The following is a 21,644-nucleotide window of genomic DNA, read 5'->3' as shown; positions in this document are numbered from 1 at the left end:
TACATGACAAAGGGCTGACAGTCAAATAGTCCTCTGCTTAATTGTCATCTTTTTGTCTCTCTTGATGTTAATACTAAGGATGCAAACTTTAATTAACCAACAGAAATCCCATGTCTTCTAACTATAGCTCAAATGTAGAGCCTCAAGGAACTGTCTTGAACATTGGTGGATAGTTTCTTCCTAATCATCTTTTTTTTCTCTGCATCAGTGAAATAACTTACAAATACTAACCAACATTCTAACTCTGCCCAAGTGCTAATTAACAGCATCAAAATCCGTACACAACTATTTCTCTCTTTTCCTTTGTCTCCGTCCTAAACCCTCACCAAATTAATCAGCTCTGCTGCTGTCAATGACAAATAGCAAGGAGACAAAGCTAATTCTGCTTTTGACATACTTGTCTCTTTCCGCAGTTTATCATTGTCTTCGTGCTGCATATGACAACTTCTATTCAAGGAGACTTTTATTCTTGAGGTCACAGGGAGTTTGGTTTCTTCCAAGTCTTCTTTGACAGTCCTTGTCCATGAAGCTGTTACTTACTGTCTGCAGCTCTCCATCTCTCTTTAACTCTCTCCACCTCTGTCTCACACCACACCTCTCTCCACACCGCCAGAATAACCTACTAGAGGGCCTCAAGGCAAAACATATACTTCTGCCTCCTGCTAGCTATAACTTCAAGACAGTTGTCTGAATTAAATTTTAAACTAGAGTTACCGCCTTGCGGCTGTATGCTTCTGTGAACTGCTCAAGTTGCAGTTTACATCTATGTCTGTCCAGACTCATATGTTGCCATGACAGCAGACAGTGCTTCAAATATGGATGTTGGTGCAAAGAAGCAACATATTCCAAAACATGGATGCTTCACACACATCTTGAACCCAGCAGCACAGAGGATGTATAGACCCTTTTAGTGCTGACGTCACAATGACGTCATTTTATTAGCTGGAGGCAAAACATGACTCGCCACCACAGGGCTGTAGCAGAGACTGGAGTCTTAAAATGTCATCTTATTGTGTTATTGGGAGCTGGAATAGAGGGAGTCATGGCTTGAAAATTTATCACATACCAGCTGCCACTGCCCGTCAACAAAAACAAAGACAGCTATGGTTAAATGCAATAAGACAAAAGGACTGGACGGAGGCGATTATCAAAAATGCTCACATGTGCAACGCACACTTCATATCAGGTTAGGAGAAAAGTATTTACTGTTGTAGGGATGAATAATGTTATGTGTATTAAGGGTTATCATGTCCCCCTAATCAGACACCGGGGAGGTATGAAGAGGAATATTCAGTTTCTCTGTAACACTAACTTTTTAGCACCTTAGCTAACGTTAGCTTCGACAGCAAAACAAACTGGAGGAAACTGTTCAAGTGTCGTCCTCCTTTGTAAGATTGGCATAGTGATCAACCACAAAGCCGACCATCCCACCTTCAGCAATCCTGTCAAATCATCCATCCACTGAGTGAGAGCATACGGGTCGGCCAGTCTGGGACTGTTGGTCAGTGTTTACTTATTCAACACTTGTGGCCCTAGAGAGTGAGTGACCTGACATGGAGCATTTGTAAATTCGGTCTGACACTCTACACTAAAATGAGAGCCCTGTTGGTCGAAGAAAAGGAGTGTTATATTTCTATATGAATTAACGAATGGTTAAGTTAATCACACATTCACTCCGCTAGGCGCTCTGCTGCTCTAAGAATGCGGTAGTTTGGATAACCAAACCTGACAGCGCTCCAAATTTATGAACGGTCCAGCTTGTGCCAGAGTGTGCTCCGGCACTCGGAATGAATATTTCTAAATGCGCCACTTGTATCAACTTCCTCCATTGTCTGAAGCAAGCCAACAGAACTTGCTAGCCAGCGCTAATTAATGTCTGTGGAGAACCATTTTGCCTCCAGCTAAGCCCCGCCCACCAAAAAAGGTCATACTGTTTACTAACATTAAAATGCTCTATACAATCAGCATAGTTATAAGGTCACCAATTTGGTATTTGACCAAATGTCTCCCCTTCTCTTACAAAGTTATGGCATTGAATAAAAATCATAATAATAATTGAAACGTTATGATTTCACAGTTGACCACTGGCCTCTTGGATTTAAAATATTACCACTTCACCATTTTATCCTGTTAGATATTTGTGTGAAATGTTGTCATTATTAGCGTATGAATTCTTAAATTAAGGCAAAAACATGTATTGTGAGGTCACAGTGACCAAATTCTCATTAGCTCATCATTGAGTCCAAGTGGACGTTTGTGCCAAATTCAAGGAAATTCACTTGAGGCGTTCTTGTGCTATTGAATTCATGAGAATGGGAAGGACAACTCGTGAACATAATGCCTCCGACCACGGCTGTCACTGGCACAGAGGCATAAAAGGGGCACTTCTTAAGGCCTTCATAATTTCAGTTTATATTGTACTTGTGTATAAATAAAGAGAAACTCTAAATACTAAAGTTCAAGGAGCTCATCATAGATGAGGAGAGAAGGGTTTCCAGTGACAACTTAAGCTCTCAAACCAAAACATTCATGTTTTACAATCATGTTCAAGCTACTATGTCAGCGTCATGCTGTTCATTGAAATGTGTCACAACATTTCAAGGTCATCCATCAAATTTCAAACACTTTCTAAATCCCTTATTTTACTCCATCTCCTTTTTGCTTAAATGCATGTTTCAAGAACTTTCAAAGCACGCTGAAGCTTTGGGAGAGGAAAGCCGCGGAAAGACGATGGTGAGATAAAAAGACAAGCAGATGACAAGAATGAGAAGAAAACGGGGATAAGGAGGAAAATGAATGTTTGGGGACGTGGAAGGATGGGAGCTGAGCCAGAAAAAAAAGTGAAGAATGAGAGGAGAGATGATGATGGGGATGGAGGAGGGGTGGAGGAGGAGAAAACAAGGGATGAAACAAACCATCTGGAACATGAGACAAAGAAAAAAATAGAAACTTCCATGCCTCCTCAACATCTTATTTAGCCATGGAAGACTGCTGCTGCTGCCAAGTGTGAGTGTGCACGGAGAGAGTGCCAGTGTATACTGCAGATTGGGTTCTGTCGTATAAATGCTAAACATGATAGGAATTATAATGGCTGACGACGATAACGTCTGTTATTGAAAATGCCACACAGGGAAAAAAGTATATTTTTTGTCAGACATGTCATTTCAGTGTCACACATCAAGTTCAATAGAGGAGAAAAAAAAGACATTTTAATCACCAACTGTAGCTGAATAAAAACATGACAGCTAATAAGACAGGATGTCATTATGAGGTCCTTACATCGCCTTATCACGTCTTTTCTTTTCTCTCCCTACGTCCACCCTGAATGCAGTTATTTATGCAGTTGCATTGTAGAAACCACACACCATAATCACATCTTCATTAATATGATTGCGCATACGGCTGCTTTTGTCAGCACTATCGCTCCCATCTACATACAGCCACGGAGTGGGCCGTGATTTGAATACCCAGAGCTGAGAAAACACCTCGGTCAGCACTATTGGTCCGGCGTGTATAGCTGCATATTTGCCAACAGGAGTTGGGACTATATGAGAGATTTTTCCATGTGGATCGAATGGATACACAAATTATTTCCTGTTTAAAATGGCCACAGCACTATCAAACCCCTGGAGGTTGGGGAATTTAATTTTTCCGAGGCAAGGTGGCAAATTCGTCTGTCAACAACTGTCTCATGCGTCGAGGTAGAGTTGAAAGTCCAGAGTACATTAATACATTTCTTAAAAACTGTTCTCTTTCATTAAAATACACTTTATAGCACCAACTCTTGTAACTCATTCTCTAATTAGCCTTCACCATGGGAATACTTGGAAATGGAAACTCAATTCCTGGCTTGAGAATAATAATATTCCATGGTGACTTTCAATATCTTATTCATGAATTCAATTGACCCTGATAATGAACTGAGAGTTCTTGGAAATGACACGACATGCAACCTTGATAAAACAAATGAAGAGCCTGTACTTGGGTGTCACAGGTGTCTCTCATCAAACACAGAAAGTGGGCATACAACTTAAACTACTTGAACTGTGCTTACAAGTGGATAGTGGATACAGTTTTGGGGCGTGTCTGCATAGTTTTGATCATTGCTGAAGGGGTTACTGGGTTTAATGAATATTCTCAAAGACTGCAAAGATGTTTGAACTATGTAGCTCTGGTGCGCTTTCATGTCATAAGACAGTGATTCCCAACTGGTCCGGCCACGGCTTCCAGATTTCTCCTTAGTCATTAGTTCAAGGTCCACACAGTTTAATATATTCAGTGCCATACTTGCGTTTGGCCATGTCGTCAAGCTAGTTTGCTGTCTTGCTCCACTGAGCATGAACGAGGGTACAACTGTTAAAAGATGTATTAACTGTGTCTAAAAACAAAGAGAACCAATCAAGAAATGACAGTATCAAGGTGTCACCACAACGGCTGTAAAGTAAAATGATTAAACTCACCCCATTCTTGGGATAGGCCACCCATCCTAGGTCTCCAATCACAGAGCGGGAATCCAGCAGGTTCACTGTTAAAGATTAAAAACACAGACAGTCTTAAGTACAGACCAGAACAAAAAGGAAAATCAAATCAATAATGTACTGAGAAGCTGACCTCTTTAACCTGTAACCCAGCTTGAAATGATAGAAGTGCACTTTGAGCAATGTTTTTTTCTCATCAACAAATGAGACTCAGATAAAACCTTTCATAATCTAACAAGTATTCATCTAATGAAGGTCAAACTGTTCGAGGTGCATCACAAAGGCTGACTGATGTGAAGTTTGTAGTTTTGAGAACTGACACAATCTTATCCACAAACTAAGAATTAATAAATATTACTTTTAACCTGTACAGATCTGCTCCACAGACCAAGTCTAAGACAGGTGCTGTATCATACACTAACTTCTATTCCATTTCTCCCCCGCAGAGTAATGAGCACTTTCTACTTGTATAACATACTAAACTAGTTTTAAATGAAGCGTGTGAAATCTTAAAAGGATCTTAGTTCAAAGTAGTTTAAATGCCACTTCATGAGTCAGAGTTGACATAACAAGGTATGGAGTGTTTTATTAAGAATGGCAGCTATTAGCTAAGTACACTCTTTTTTTTTTGACAAACAACTGCTGCCCAAATCAACACTCCAAGCAAGTCTTAACGCTTTGAAACCCGGAGCGACATCACTTTTCTTGTGCTGCTTTCAGACACCTTTGACAAGTATTTTTGGTAGCTGAGCAAATGGTTTGAATTCTTTAAGAAAAAAAAAAGCAATCAGCAATTTGGAATAAAACATCCTGCAAATTGCAAGAAATTATGAAAAGGTGTAAGAAATTAGCAAAGAGAGAGAGAGAGAGAATATTTAGTAAATTATATAACAAAAATAAATGTCCAGGAAATTTTATGTATAATTATTATAATTAAATATATTTATAAGAATTAAAATGAATAAAAAATATACACACTGTATGTTTGGAATGATAATTTTATTATTTTTCATTATTATTTTTATTTTAGCCATTCTTTCAGGTCATTTCCTGTTTTTTTGTTTAACTTTTATTTATTTATTTATTTTTTTTTCGCTAATTTTCACTTCTTTTTATTTTTACTTTTTCTAATATCATACTCATGTTTGGGTCATTTTTTATTACATTGCTGATTGCCTTCTTTCCATGTTTTTAAAGACATCAACCAAAATTAGCTCAGGTTTCAAAGAGTTAAAGGAATACTATTCCTGAGGTAAACTTAATTTGCACGCCTCTACAGTGAACTCAGAATCCCAAAACATCCATGACAAAGTATAATCCAAGTCTTACTTATTCAATCGTGTGCTCAGTGCTTCCCAAAAACATGCGTTTACTATTTAAAAACATGCATATGAGTAGCACCAAGTACTGCAAGTGTGTGCCTTTAAACTCTGCTTGTGCATTCCATTGAGCAGAGTTCAAAGAAGGAGGCATGCACAAAAAACAGTTTACCTCATGAATTCAAGGTAACACGGGGTAACTGATACACAAACTGTCATTTTGTGGGTGGAATATACCTTCAACAATGCTCTCAGCTCAAACTGATCCCCACAATCCTCCTTTCCCAGTCTTTCAGATGAAAACTGTCAAGTGACCTGACCACTACACTCCTGGAAACATATTTCCAGTACTGGTGACTGTGGTAGTCTCGGGAGTTCTGTGTTATCTTCCCTAACAGTGCGTCCAAATGCTTCTTCTACAACAAAGTCACAAAGTTGTTGTCAAAAGTGCATCTCAGAGAGACAACTGTGAGCTCCCAGAGGAGTTTTTGGACAGTTTACCACACTTTAAAAGTCAAAGCAGCGAGCGTGTCCTCAGGCTGCAACCGTTTCTTTGGCGGCTCAGGACTACAGCTTCACAGAATGAAGCCTCGAGCCCAAAGTGTGGTTCGGTTAGTGGATGATATTTCTTCAGCAGGTTACAAAGAGTGACAAATTCCTTGATAGCATTTTCACAGACGCTGCACACAGTACATCGCATCAGTGGACATGTGGTGTATCTCATTTTAGGCCGTCTTGCAACAGCTTCAAAACTTGTCTGAGTTTGCCCTGACATGATGTGCACTGTCATAAATATGACTCAAGTTTTGTCAGGCCGGAGTTCAGCTTTCTTTATCTCAAGTGTGATAACGTTAAGCTTGATCTGAGTCTGACACAGTGTGTACTCAAACAATAAACGAGAAAGTCCAAATGAATGACACATTGTCAAGCTGCTTGTCTCCACGTAATGGTAGAAGATAAGTAGTGAGTCATTTGAGCACATCACTAATAGAAGCAAAGTAGTATCTGTAGCATGCTAAGTAGTCTTAGAAATCTCCCTTTAGAATAAAATACATTTGCTGTTTTATCCCTTGCTACATACTTCAAACTTCACTTCACTTTTACAAGGATACAAATTAGTCGGGAGCTTCAAGCAAGACATTTAAAACCAAACCAGGTGATGGAAAATGGCCGCTTCTTAGGGTGCTTTCAGACCTAGAGTTGTCTTACTTTGGTCCGAATCAGGAACGCTTTTTGATACAAAGCTGCATAATTGCCTAGAGTTGGTTCGTGTTCTCACGGCAGCATTTACAAGTGGACCAGATCAAATGCCTTGTGTGAGAAAGCTGCTCTTGATTGGTCAGAATTTCCATGTGACAAAAATCCAGGAAGTAAACCAAACGTTGAAGAAGAGTACACTTGCAAGATAAATGTGACACTTTCTAATGTCACAATGGAGGGACAACTACGCAGGTTGATTGTAGCGCTGCTCATCGTGGACTATATTGCTGTCATTGTTCATTTTAGTCAAACCATACAGTTTGAAAACGAGGCGCGGCTCCAACTAGAAAACAATGTTTTGATGCATTGGATGTGCTGAATGTGCATATTAAGGCAGTACAAGAGGAGGTCAGATCGAGGTCGGAACATGTTCTCACCACAAACGAACCGCACCAGAGTTCATTTGTAACCGGACTGAGACCACCTCTTCAAGAAGGTCTGGGTCTGGTTGTTTTGGTGCACACCCGAGTGCGATTCCTGTGTTCACACCTGCCCAAATGAAACACACTTAGGGGGCAAACAAACTTGAGTTCGACTGAACCAAACCAAACAGGGCACCCTTAGAAGATCGGACATTTCTCTGTATTATAAGCTGTTTAGGTTTGTCTACACCTACATCACCCATGGTGAACTCACTCGACTCGTGATGTAGTCTTTCTCTAATTAGCAACAGCATGCTGTCACTTCTGGGTTATTCTAATGGTATGCGAAGTTGAGGGACAGGGTTCAGGCACTCTCCCCTGATATAAAGGGTTTCTAACCACTGTCCGATCACAGCTGTTGACATAACATGGCCCACTAAGCTGACAAATCCTGGGATAAAATGCGATCACACTTACAAGAAAGGTGCCCAATAATCCAGAATATTCAAATGCATATTCAAAACATTTTTCATACAAACATAAGTCTGTCAAAGGACTGTGACACCTGACCAATGCCCAATCTATGGCAACGAGTGTGGATTTCACACCATTGACACAACTGACATTATGGGAATGGATGCATCAGCGCTTTTCCTACATGAACCGACAAAAAAATGTGTTTTAAAATTGCGTGTGAGCACTCATTATAAAATACACAGGGCTGCACATTATTAGGTGTTTTCCTCTTTCTTTCCTTGTGTCTAATAAAGCACCAAGTTGGTAAAACCCAGTGAGAATCCTGCTGACTTTAAGATTACTTCTTGCTGCCGTTTGAAGCTTCGACTGGAGAGTAACATTGACACAGAGCAGACACCAATACTGCAGAGAGATTCAATCAATCGTCCACAGGTTTAATCTCCTAAATACCATCCACGTCTTAAAGCAGCTGTCGAGTACAATATGTCCGGCGCTATGATAAGACATGCTATAAAACAGCCGATCCTCAGATCAACCCTAACCCTAGTGTCACCAGAAGAACAGACATTTGCAGTGAGAAGGTGGCATAAGCAGAACAAAACATGAGGCTGAAGCTAGTTCACCAACTGAGACGCGCTCGCTCAGCAACCCCTCCCAACACACACACACACACACACACACACACACACACACATGCACACTACACTAGTCTTACTGTCTCCACTGCTCTGCAGAGAATAATAAAAGATGTCCTTAGGAGGCGATTAGACAACTAATTAGGCCATAAAGAAGAGATAAGTGATGTTGAACTAGATCATAAGGGATACGTTACCTCTTTCACTCCGTCTCTCGCGCTCTCTGAGGATCAAACCACCTAACAAGTTACAGCTCAGCCGTGACGATCTGCACAACTTATTATTAAAACTCATCACCATTGAGTGAATGATTTAAAGTCTTGTAGGGATGTTAAAGATACTCAAAATATTTTAAATATCTTGAAGAGTAAGTGGATTTTTTCAGCCTGGGAAATATTGATAAAATCATTTTAAATGGTAGTCTGAACCGAGAGCGACGGGGTTGCTATTTAACTCCAACGGCACACTTTTAGTGCTCTCGTAAGTGGTGAGTTTAAGTGCCAACTCGACCCAAGTGATCCCTAATACAATCTTGTCTGAAACCACTTCTTACCTTCTATTTCTGAGACTAGTGGTTAAAGTATAAACCATGTAATTTCCTCAACACATTTGCCTCTTTGGTCCTTTTCTTCCTCTCTGTGCTTCCTCATGTTTGATTGTGGCATATACGTTTGCTCGGATCGCACTGGGCTGACTCACCTGTACTCGCTCTCACACACTGACGCACGGGCAAGCAGGTGGACATGTATTTCTTCATTATCATCATTCGGTCAACACACACAGCTAACAAAAAGGCAAAGTGGTGGGTTTTAAACTCCTTAAAGTGTCAGCTCGCACACCCCTCATTACTCAGACATTATTAATAATCGAAAACAAAGAGAATCTCTAAAAACAGATGTGAGGCATCTGGCTCTGCATCAGGATGTTCTCAAATGGATCCATTTAAATAAGAATGGATGAGCTTCAAGAAAGGAAATTAATCAAGGTGGCACGGTGTGTCCTTGGTATCATTCGTGAGTGGTGGAGCTCCACTTCAGGATAAATGTCCTGACTGCTAAATGTTGATATAATTAAGGATCAGGACTTGTTTCATCACTTGTTTAACTTCAATTCCAGCAACAAACATATGCAAATGAAACGTGAAAGACAGTCATATGAGGTAATTCTGCTGTGTAATGTGAGGACACATCAGCATGTAGCCTGATAGGATGTTACTCTCCCATTAGGACAAAAATTGAGATTGGGTAAGTGGCCAGAATCCCCAGTGATTCCTCCAAGATGTCTAAAAGGAGCTGAAAAAGTGGTTTAATCTTACTTTTTCAATTACAATAAATTAGCCCAATGAGAGAATAGCGGCTATTTTAATTATGGGATTCACCCTTTTCTCCAATTATGCATGCAGTGTTTGATTATCCACTGCAATGCAAATATGGAGCAAATGAATGTAAAATTTGAGTCGAATGGCAGCCTCTGGCTCAAACTCCTTGAGGGGTGAGGTGTTTAACAGTTGAATTTTATGTGTTTTGTTGCGCAGAACTTCAGTGAAATCTGACAAAGACAAAACAGAACCGATGTGTGATGCTGCACAGCAAAACAAGACAGGTGTGATAACAAACGACTAATTTTACGACGATGTGAGAGCTCAGATGTGGATGTTTTTTCACGACTTCTTTCTCTTTTCATTCACTGCAGTCAAAACACAAACTTCTGATCCAGTTTCCCATTGATTCGCAATTCTCAGGGCCTACAGCTCGGCTTTAACAAGGCAGGAATGCAAGTATTTCAAACTACAGGCATCGCTGCTGCAGACAACAAAACTCATGAGTGATTGCGTTGGATAGATTTAAAGTAAAATTCGCCTTTCAGGTGATTTTAAAGAACTTTTCACTTCTCTGTAGAACTTATATGCCACTTTGCACCAGCAAATAAAGTAACATTTATCCCATAGAGCTCAAATATAAACGCCCAAACCCCAGGCATGATAATCTAATTCAACAGACACAGACACAAAGAGGTAACCTACACATTCTGGCTAAACTTTAACTATTCTATATGCCCTGCAAACCGCTCCAGGATCCCCAAGCATCCCATGGTCACACTTTGGGGAACCACTTTTGTGAATCTAAACTTTGCCCAAATAAATCTGCCATGTGAAGAATAAGCAGGTTGATGAATGTTTCTTTCTTTCCCGGATGATGCTGTCTAATAGCCCCCCAAACAATGGCATTCATCTCCAGCTATTAAAATGCTGCTGCTCAGGCTGCGGACAATAGCGTGGGAAACAATATTTGACACAGAGTTTCATACAGTGTTTCCCTTTGTATTTTTAATCCACATTGCACACATCCAAATTTGATATCTAGCAGGGGGAAATGCAGGTGCGTTAGTTCAGCTGAGATGTAAAATGATTAGTTGACAGTTTGCTCTGCGCGCATATGGAAATGAATGCGCCAAAATCATAAAAGTGTTCATATCAACAACAGGATAAGTGCGAGCTGTGAACTCACTGACATACATGTTAGGATTCAGAGGTTGAACTGAGTCAGTCAGCATCTTTAAATACAGAATACCTAAAGACAAAAGAATCTCAAAGGGGAATAAAGAGAACCATCGCAATAAAAGCCCGCAAATTCCCATTTTTATTACAAGAGGGGAAAACCCTGAGGTCAATTAAAGCTCACTGTGCCACAAAGCCAAGTCAATGAAATGTGACCTCATTTTGTGATTTGATTTTATTTTATCATAAACAATATAAAGTGCCCAACAGTGTGAGCACCTTACACCCCGCACATGATTGTGTTTAAGATGTGTACAGTGGTTTTCAAAGCGCACTGTGCGTCTGTCGGCGCCGCCAGCCAAGTCCTCCAAGGACCGGTTATCTGGAGAGACGCATGTCCTGATCAAAGGTCCTTTTTTTATCTCAGCCTTTACCATTTCGGAACATACAGTCTTTACACACGTGAGGGACACAGCTGTCATAAACATTATCTATACATATTCATTTTATAGGCGACCTCAGGGGGCGTCGGAACCGTGTGGCGAGCCTGGAGGAGACCGACGGGTCTGAGGCACCAGAGGTACAACACGGACCTTTAACCGCTCACTTGTCAGCGCCAATTAAAGCCCAGTCATGCACCACACAGCGGTGTCATTAACCCCCGAAGTGTCTCCGTGCGCGTTTTACCTTCATTCGCGGGGATGCACCACGCTCCGAGCACTGCCAGACTCCAAACCCACGTCCATGCCACCAGCCGAATGCCACAACTCCACCAGCGGATCTGCATGGCGCGTCCAAAAAACACAACCGGGTAACAGGAGGAAGGGGGGTAGGGGAGATTTGTCCTAAACAGCAGCAGTTTCAGTCAGCATGAAGCGGGGTGCCGTAATGAAACCATCTGTATCGTTACGCGTCCGCTCAGAGAGAAGGGAGCTCATAATGTGCGGCGGGTCGAGGAAGCAAGTGAAGAGATGTGTGCGCTCTGGGTTTGGGGAGGCGGGCAGCGCGCCGGGGGGGGCGGGGTGAAGCCAAGCCTCTCCAATCACAGACCCTCCACAGGTGAACCCCACTGATGCTCCACATGATAGTCGGATTACTCCGCGCTCGTTACCACTCCAAAATGTAACGTCATTACTTTATGAAGCTTCTCTCACACGTTGCATTTCTGACTATGAACAGAGTGGAGACCTTTTTTCTGTGTGAACAGGTCATTAAAAAACCTCCCATTTACACTTGTAATGCTGATCCCTGCTACACACACCCAACATGAATCAGAATTGTAAATTTTAGGATTATTTAAGAGGCGTTTTACATTTAAAAGAGATTAACCAGATTTAAAACCTGCCTCAGCGCCCACCACTGGGTTTACTTTGAAGCCTAATATTTAATCAGTGATCTGAATATCACTTTAAAATGATTCCCCGGTATCCTGATGGAGTGTAACCTCCATCCCAGGAGCATTATTGGCTGACTGTGATGCAAAACTGATTCCCCTGTAGGGAGCATTATTCTGTGCTCTGCAAAGACAGAGATGAGAATAGTAGACATGGGTATGGTGGCCCTGGGAGCTCAAGACACTGTAAATTAAGAAAGCAAATGTAAATAGACAAAACACAGGCGGGTCCGTGTCCCCAGGGGCATCCTGTGGGGGGTGCTCCGGGAGTATGGGGTTGGTGGCCCCTTGCTAAGGGCCATCCAGTCCCTGTACCGAAGGAGCATGAGTCTGGTTCGCGTGGCCGGCAGTAAGTCGGACCTGTTCCCGGTGAGGGTTAGACTCCACCAGGGCTGCCCTTTGTCACCGGTTCTGTTCATAACTTTCATGGACAGAATTTCTAGGCGCAGCCGAGTGGTGGAGGGTGTCAGGTTTGGTGACGGGAGGATCTCGTCCCTGCTTTTTGCGGATGACGTGGTCTTCCTAGCTCCATCGAACAGTGACCTCCAGCTCTCGCTGGGACGGTTCGCAGCCGAAGCGGCTGCGATGAGAATCAGCACCTCCAAGTCTGAGGCCATGGTCCTCAGCTGGAAAAGGGTGGATTGCCCACTCCAGCTCGGGGGGAAGGTCCTCCCTCAGGTAGAGGAGTTTAAGTATCTCAGGATCTTGTACATGAGTGGGGGTAGGATGGAGCGGGAGATTGACAGGCGGATTGGGGCGGCGTCAGCAGTGATGCAGGCGCTTAACCAGTCCGTTGTGGTGAAGAGGGAGCTTAGCCAAAAAGCAAAGCTCTCGATTTACCGGTCGATCTACGTTCCAACCCTCACCTATGATCACGAGCTCTGGGTAGTGACCGAAAGAAGAAGATCGCAAGTACAAGCGGCTGAAATGAGTTTCCTCTGCAGGGTGGCTGGGCTCAGCCTTAGGGATAGGGTGAGGAGCTCGGACATCCGGGAGGGACTCGGAGTACCTCCCTTGGGAGGTGTTTCAGGCATGTCCAACCGGGAGGAGACCTCGGGCCCGCCCCAGGACACGCTGGAGGGACTACATCACCCGGCTGGCCTGGGAACGCCTCGGGGTTCCCGCAGAAGAGCTGACGGAAGTGGCTGGGGAGAGGACTGTCTGGGCTTCTTTGCTGAGGCTGCTGCCCCCGCGACCCAGACCCGGATAAGCGGAGGACGACGAGTACAAGTACGAGTACGAGTACAGGCAAATAAGAAACCACCTTCACCAACTTAAAAACGAAGGAAAATATCATTTTAGTGACACATGAGCAGGATTTAGAGGAAGTTCTTTCCAGTTTCCAGGTGACACTAAAAAGTGATGCACATGGCTGCGACACCCATATTACCACACTGTATAGTATGCCAGAAAACTATTTAGTATGTCCCAATACATAGCAGGTGAAATGCAATATACCAAAAATACCAGGATGTTCTATTACATCTGGTCCGATTTTTTGCCAGCATGCTTTTCTGGCTATATTCTGACCCACAATTCATATTACAAACAGAAAATTACATTAAATTACAGTGACAGAGAACTGCAGATGTAATTTAACTGTCACAGATATAATATGTCAGAATCTACAATCTCTGCACTTATAACTTTTATGTTGAACTACACACACTGCAAGTAATAACAGCAGAGCTCTCTGTGTCTGGCGAATTTGGTGAATGCCGTTTATTTATCTCCAAGGTAACAGATATAAATGCAAGAGTGTCAAAGTTCAGGGTGTAATGTTATGAGAAAGTGGTATGTCCCGATTGTGTGCGTACTGCATGCAACAGTACATACTGTTTTAAGGGCAGCTGCAGTAGAAGTAAAAAGGAAACATATGCGATTTGGAACGCACCCTAATTTTTGCCCTGGTTTTTGCTTATGAAGTTATTGACGTTACTGTGATTGCATGATTCAGGTATGATCATTATAAGCTAAAAGCTAGACAAACAGCAAATTTCTGCAATAATTTCTGTGACCACAATGTTAAAATGAGCCCAAATAAATAAATTGAAAGTCATTTTCCAACATCACAGACAGATAGTCAACAACCAACAGACATTGTGTGCATCACTTTTTAGTGTCCCCTGGAAACTGTTTCTGTTATACTGTGATCTTACAGCACTTTGGTGAAGAGGTTTTCCAAATGCTGCACATGCTTTGTCACATTGGTGAAGATGTTTCCTCTGTGTTGTGTCTATTTACATGCACTTACTTAATTTACAGCACATTGAGCTCTCATGGCCACCATACATAAGTCTAATAGGCATGTAAAAAAAAGCCGCTGATGTAAATCTGACTTGCTTTTTGGCAGTGGTGTGCTGTGTCGTGGCCATGAAGCAGCATACCATCAGCAATAAGGGACAGATGTATGGCAAGGAAGTGAAGTGAAGCCACACGACACGTTAGAATCACAAGTATTTCCTTTTCATATTGTAGTCAGGTAGCATGTTCTCTTTCTCTGTATTTGTTTCACTGCTTATTGTGAGCTTTACAGACAATCTTAGGCTATCTGACAACTCAAGGTGTGAACTTGGGGTGTATAGTCTAGAGGACTTAATGGAAATTTGTGAGGTATGACATGCAACGAGGTTCCCTTGCCAGAATTAAACAAGAGACAATATGGTTTGTATCTTAGCCACCAGGGCACTCATATAATCATCTTTCTATTTAAGACTGGTGACTGAGCTTTTGCTGCCCTGGTTCAGGTTATGGAGCAGTCTCCCTCTGGAGGCCAGGTCAGTAATCTGAGTTGAGTGTATTACATCTCATGTTTTTATATATATATTTTTTTCCCCTTTGGGTGTCAACATGTTCTCATCCCAACCCCTTAAATATTGCCACTTGGTCAGTGGGCTTTCACATCGACACAGGACGCGCTAGGTATCCTCCTGTGTCTGATGTTGACGCTCCAGGATAGCCTGCTACATGCATTGTGTCTTTTCAAAATACACTTTGGTTTTCATTGGAAATACACAGTTTAAAGTTAATAGTTTAAAATACCTCGTAATCATGTTTATTTCCTTGTGCAGCAAAAGCATGTGGTTAGGATAGTTGAAAAAAGACATCGTGGTTTGGCTCAACAGTCACACCAGAAGTGAGCAGTGGTCATCCCTCCCCTCTCGCCCACCCTGTCGGGACTTTCCAGCTCCTTATATTATGTCGTTACCGGCGGCATTTTTAAACTGACATCAACCGGATGCACCTTTTGTTGTGGTATGATGTGCCGCCGGGCTGCATTAAAAACTTAAAGGTGTATCATTCGGCCATGAAAGGTGTCTGAAACCAAAATCACTGACAAAGCAGCGTTATTTTATGACAGTGAACCACTTTGCAATCCTGAGTTCACAAAGCGCTGTAGAAGTAAACGTTTACCGACTTATTTACAGCTGCAGTGGCTTTCAGTTGTGTTCCATTGCAACGGAGTCTGCAGGTTGTCAGGATGTGATTTCACTGATAATTTCCTCCTGCCTGGTTCAAAGACTCTCACTAAAGCGTAATTTGAGATGACCAATTTAAACGAAGCATTATAAATTTTACGAATACGAATGGTTAAAGCAATTTTATTTCAAAATAAAGCTACATTCCATGACTTGAGTGTGGTCTTTTGGCCATATAGGCTTATCACTGTCAGCTGATTCATTGCACCAGGACAAAGTGGGACAGTCGAGACAGAGACGGTTAAATAGTAACAGTTTTCTCTTAGATGTGCCATAAAGGCCTCTTAAATAAGTCTCTCAGAGCAGTGTAGGTGCACGTATCTTTGAAGTGTGAATATGTATTAACTATACACTCCCACCCCCAGTACAAACACACACACACACACACACATATATACACGCCGCCAACTCTTCACACTGTAGCTGTGAATGACAATTTGTTGTTTGTCTGCTTTCTGGTTGTGTTGAAGTTGAAACGTTCTCGCCACAAATCCTTTCCTTTACGGCTCAGATAAAGCTGTAAAGGAGTGTTGTATCACCATGATTCCTTGGAGTGTGTTTAATTAATTTATATTTATGGGATCATGAAAATGAGAGATGATGATGGCTTTGATCTCCATTTCTCTTCGATCTTCCTTGTCACTTATTTCTTGGCGTCTGGCTGAGTCTCTTTCGCTTTCTCAGTGTTACCTATAAGCATCTCTCTGTCTTCATCTCTACTTGGCTTCCTCTCATTCCTCCAGTTTTTGCTGTCTGTCTTTCTATTTATTTCCTGCCTATTTTTCACTCTCCATGGTGCAATTAGATTCTTTGATCACTGACGGATTCTGGGTGATATTCCTGTGGCTCACCCTGCTGACACCTCCCACGCTCCTGTACACGAACAGACACATATGTACAAGCATGCATGCATTGATTAATTCCCCAATCACACAAGATAGAAACCCACATTCAGATCTTTAATGACCCCACTGCCACCTTTCATGTCAGCCCTGATAGATGCTCAAATCCCCAACTCTTATTTTTGTCACTAATTTTATCATCTTCAGATCTCGTCTCTTCTTCAGTAAATGACGAACATTGTTTGCCAAGCACATCCGTAACTGTAGGTGTAATGCCGGGGTGGTGATGATGGTGGTGGATTGTAGACATGTAGGGGTCTGATCAGCACTGACAGCGGGTGTGGAGGTGGTTCTGGGATGCCAGGAACTGTTGTTGTCTCGTGGAGGTGTCGTCGGCTTAATTCTATAAAATGTCTGCCGAGGAAAGTGCAAGAAAAAAACCTCGAACCACCCCCCTAACAGTCAGCTATCAGTGATACAGCTTCTAATTTAGTCCTTTGGTGATGTACTTTTCTTGTTCCTTTGAGTGTTTGCAAAGTTTTGATATTTCCAGATCTGCTATAATGCATTTAGATAGTTTTCGTAGCAAATTTATGTCTAAGGAAGTTCGGAGATATGTGAACTTACTTAGGAATAGATGATGCAGGATGTGCGTAGGATGCATCAGAAAACCAAACAGCAACATATCATCTTCTCTAAATGCATTCAACATCAAAAACCAATGACCTCTGAGAGGGTGAAAGCGGCCGATGATGATACCACTCATATTCTTTTTCATATGTTACTACTTTGCTCTGGTAAAAGACAGAATTCTGGGTAAATGTTTCACATCTGTCCATGAATCAACCACACTGTTCACACTGAACATACAGTACATCTGCAAAATGTCCTCACCCAAATAGTTGTAATTGGTTAGTCCTGCCACATGCACATGTGGAAACTAAGTTATGGTTAGACAACTAAGGTGCAGTGTCCACCACAGGGTTTTTTTTCTTCCCAGCTGAAAATGCCAGGCTCCTCAGGAAACGCCCAGCTGGGAGCACTTGAGAATGCTTTGGAGGCGTAGCATTTTTTCAGCTGAGGTTGCATCTGGTTACTATGACACTGAATATCCACATACGTAAAAATGTCAGCACAAGATAGAGTACTTCCTCTAGCCCTTGCTCTGTAAGAACGGAAAACTGAAGCATGAAGGGAGAGAGGACGGCTCATGAGAGGAAACATGCATTAATATATAGCCCACAGCATATCTTTCCTCCATTGTTGATGTTCTTCAGCGGGTGTACATGTAGGATCTGATGGTTGGTCTTTGTGGTATTCATCCTGCCCCTCCTCCACTGTGGTTTGAAAATTATGAGATGAAAATTATTTTCTGGTCTCGTTTGAATTGTGCCATGAATTTCACATATGTTGTTTGTGAATATTTCATTTATTTTTTCGTGCAAAGAAGGCTACAATTTAGCAGGAAGAAGTTTGATACTGTTAGGTTTTGTGTGAGAGCGCTTTGTGGACTACAGCTCTTCGCTGCTCTCGACGCGTATGATATACGTCACCACTCGCACTCAGAACATGGCTGTGTCTCTGGTACACTCCACCACCTTCTTCCAAGGAGAGGACAAAAGCCTTAAGCGTGGCGAAAACCACTACAAGTCTGTTCTTGTTGGAATGGTGACTTTCAGGTACGAAACACACCGGCATCTTAATCTGATAGCTCCGTAGATCGTGGCAGAGGACGCAGCAGCAGCACTGTGAGTTGAGAAGTGGAGGGAAAGTGTGATGACGTGACGTCACATAGGCGTCATATGGTCTTTCTCATTACGTTGTTTTCACAGCCTTTAACTGAAGAATCATACAATAAACTGTCAAACTCTTAACATGAAAAAATATTATTTAGACCCACACAAAACATTTGTGTAATCCAAGGCATTTAATGACTGGGACCAGAAAATAATAATTTTCTCTCCATTGACTCCCGTTCATATTTTCCGAGCCTAGAGGTCTGATGGAGGTCTACCAGAAGCGGCGTGACTTACGAGCTCTATTCATACTCCTTATAATTCTATATTTTTTATATCGGAGCGACTGTAACAAATCATTATTTTCCCTTGGGCATCAATAAAGTATTTCTGATACTGATTCTGACATTAGTGTTCATATGAAATCCAATATTCGTCCAATAATCACTCTCCTTTTAGCTCTGGTTTGGTCTCAACCAACTGAAAATATCTGTCTCTTTAGCCACTAAATGTTCACCAGCTACACACTACCTGTCTGTCTGCTCTTTGATGCCGAGCGAATAGCATACAGCTGGTACGGCTGGTAGAGACTTTTTGCTGCCTGCTGTGACCAAAAATAATTAAAGAACAATGAGAGTGAACCAAAGTAGTAAAGTTGTGGGCTGAAAAACTGAAACAATGAGGTAAAAGAGGCTGTAAAGCAGACTGGTGATAAATCTCTTCAGATTTCCCTTCCTCACCTGGAGTCATTTGATCCATTTTATTACAATGTGAAATATCATGATTATGAAGCTGCTGTGAATGTCTGTGCCCCCTTTTACTACCCAGACCTCCACTTAATTACTTCCTACCGTATTTCATGATTTTGTCCTTAATTAAAGTAGTGCACTCTAGTAAATACACAACAAACTAAACATCTATAATATGATGTAAAATATCTCCAACAGAATTGTGAACCATTTTTTATTCCTTTCCTTGGTAGTAAAACATTTCTGCTGGATTTTGTTTTTCCACCACAGGACACAGCACCAGCACACAGCCATTTTCCCAAACCAATGGTTTGGTGCAATCAGATGTGATGGTACCTTGGGGGCTGAACAGTCAGCTGTGATTTTGTGTCTGCCCACTCATGACAGTAGGGGAGGGAATGGGGGAAAGCAAGGTCAGACAGGGTCAGTGGAGCACACACCCGCACACCAGTCTCTCTGAGTGAGTCAGACGCACACACACATTTGTAGCAGGGAGTACCTTGTTTTTGGCAGTGAAGACACCTTTGTCTGCTGCAGGAGTAGGAAGTCAAAACTGAGTCAGTACTCCAACTGAGAGGATCTCACTTCCCATGCAACACGCGTGAACACACACACTTGCAAACACACACACTGGTACAACAGTGGTAGTGCAGTGTTATGGTCATTTGCAGACAGTGTGATTTTCAGTGTGTACAGCATATTCTTCCAATTTTACATTGCAGGTGAAAATGCATTTTGAAATTTGAATTATAATATCTTATCTTTCCCAATGTCTGCACAAACTAGCACTAATATGATTTGGCAGGTGACATTAGACAAACAGTATTTTGCTAACTATATAAAAAGGTAAAAATTGGGGGAGTGTGATGAACTGATATTTAAATAACCCTACACCCCTTGAGTTTTGGTTGAGGAACCCTTCCACACCCCTAAACACACACGCATTGCACCCCCATTCCCAAAATAATCAGCTTTGGGACTTTACCAGCTGGCCTCTGCTGCGAGGAACTCTAAGATTTTCCAGAACGCCAAGGCAATATGTGGTGAGACATCGCAACACATGACGCCTCCCGAGCAACGTCTGCTTTTAGATGCTGGCTCTTTGGGGCTCTGAAACCATCAGCATGGTGTTCTTGAAACTGTAAAAGTGCAGTTCATTTTGCTCATCATGTCTTATTCTTCCTCATTATTTCTTAATTTGCTGAAAATGATGACAACTTCTTTCCCGAAATCATCCGTCAGTGTTCAGAGCTTACGTCTTAATTCACAGCCCGAGTTAAATGAACTGGAAACAAGTTGAATCTAACACTGCTTCGCTCCTGTGTGCCTGACTGAATGATGTTTGGGTGCATGGTGCAGCAGAAAAAAAAAGCGTTTACAAACCTGATTTGAGGTGTTCCAAAGAGGATGATGGACCCTTTCATTGGCAGACATTTTGGCATTTCATAGCAGGAAAAGCATGTGTCTAATTACTAACATGAATGGTGGCTGCATTCCATTTCCATCCCAATTCCAGGGCCCGGCTATTGTGCGTGCCGGCTCACTGGCATGGCTTACTGGAGCACTTAAATGAAAAAGAGCCATCATTCATGTTGTAAGTTACACCTGTGCTTTTCAAGGCGAGTGAAAATACCTGCTGTGAAAAAAAACGAGTGGGAAGGGAGAGAGAGAGAGAGAGAGATCATTCGCAGACTGATGCACTGGCTACTCCTGCTGGTTGGTCAGGTGGACGCATCACTGAGGAGACAAGAGGTGCTCTAGGTGATAGTGTGAACCTCATTATCTGCTCACATCTAATGGTTGAATTCTTTCCTGTCAGTCTATTATGACTCTGCAGCAAGAACGAGCTGCTTTGCTGGATGTTATAGCAAGAGTGTTATGTACATGTTCATGGTTACAGATTGAATTTTGAACTTCACGGTCCAAAAAACAAGATCTAGTTTTCGCTCACTTTTTGAAATAAAATAAAATCCTGTGATCATCATTTACTCAGAGATATCTCCAAACTTCTCAAATACAGCCACTATGTCAGTGGACCTACACGTTTAAATATGATGCGCTAGGGAGCCTTTTGCATCAGTTTTGGATGTTCAGGAACGGCCTGTCAATGTACGCATGTCACATGCATTGTGTCTTTTTAAATCCATTCCCATTTTCAGTGGAAATGTACAGTTTCTGCTCATTACATGCATACAGTCTTTTTCAAAATAAAATTCAAACATAGGTAAAACATTTAGTTTTTCAGGTTTATTTCCTTTGGTTTAGGCAACAAACAAATCTCTGTGGTTAGGTTTGGACAAAATCATAATGGTTTTGCTTAAAATTCTCACCGGAAACAAACAGTCAGCTCTCGAGTGAAAATCTTGGCTTTGTTTGACCCATCCACCTCCCCTTCTCCCTATATGGACTTTCTCACT

At 42.0% G+C, this 21,644-nt stretch overlaps 1 protein-coding gene across 1 annotated transcript in view; it reads right to left on the bottom strand.

Annotated features, from left to right (window-relative positions):
• LOC125878604 (ephrin type-A receptor 5) overlaps window positions 1-11,963 on the bottom strand; it is a 101,600-nt gene extending 89,637 nt beyond the window's left edge. Inside the window, exons 1-2 of the mRNA XM_049559897.1 lie at window positions 11,716-11,963; window positions 4,461-4,525 (exon numbers count right to left, since the gene is read on the bottom strand). Coding sequence (XP_049415854.1) covers window positions 4,461-4,525; window positions 11,716-11,815 — 165 coding nt within the window. The 5' untranslated portion in view covers window positions 11,816-11,963. The remainder of the gene's footprint in view (window positions 1-4,460; window positions 4,526-11,715) is intronic.
• Between the last annotated feature and the right edge of the window lie 9,681 nt (window positions 11,964-21,644).

This window comes from Epinephelus fuscoguttatus, linkage group LG18 (genome assembly GCF_011397635.1).
Source record: "Epinephelus fuscoguttatus linkage group LG18, E.fuscoguttatus.final_Chr_v1".
Classification (NCBI taxonomy): Eukaryota; Metazoa; Chordata; class Actinopteri; order Perciformes; family Serranidae; genus Epinephelus; species Epinephelus fuscoguttatus.
Note: the sequence above shows the minus strand (reverse complement) of the source record. Positions and strands in the feature narration are given on the sequence as shown.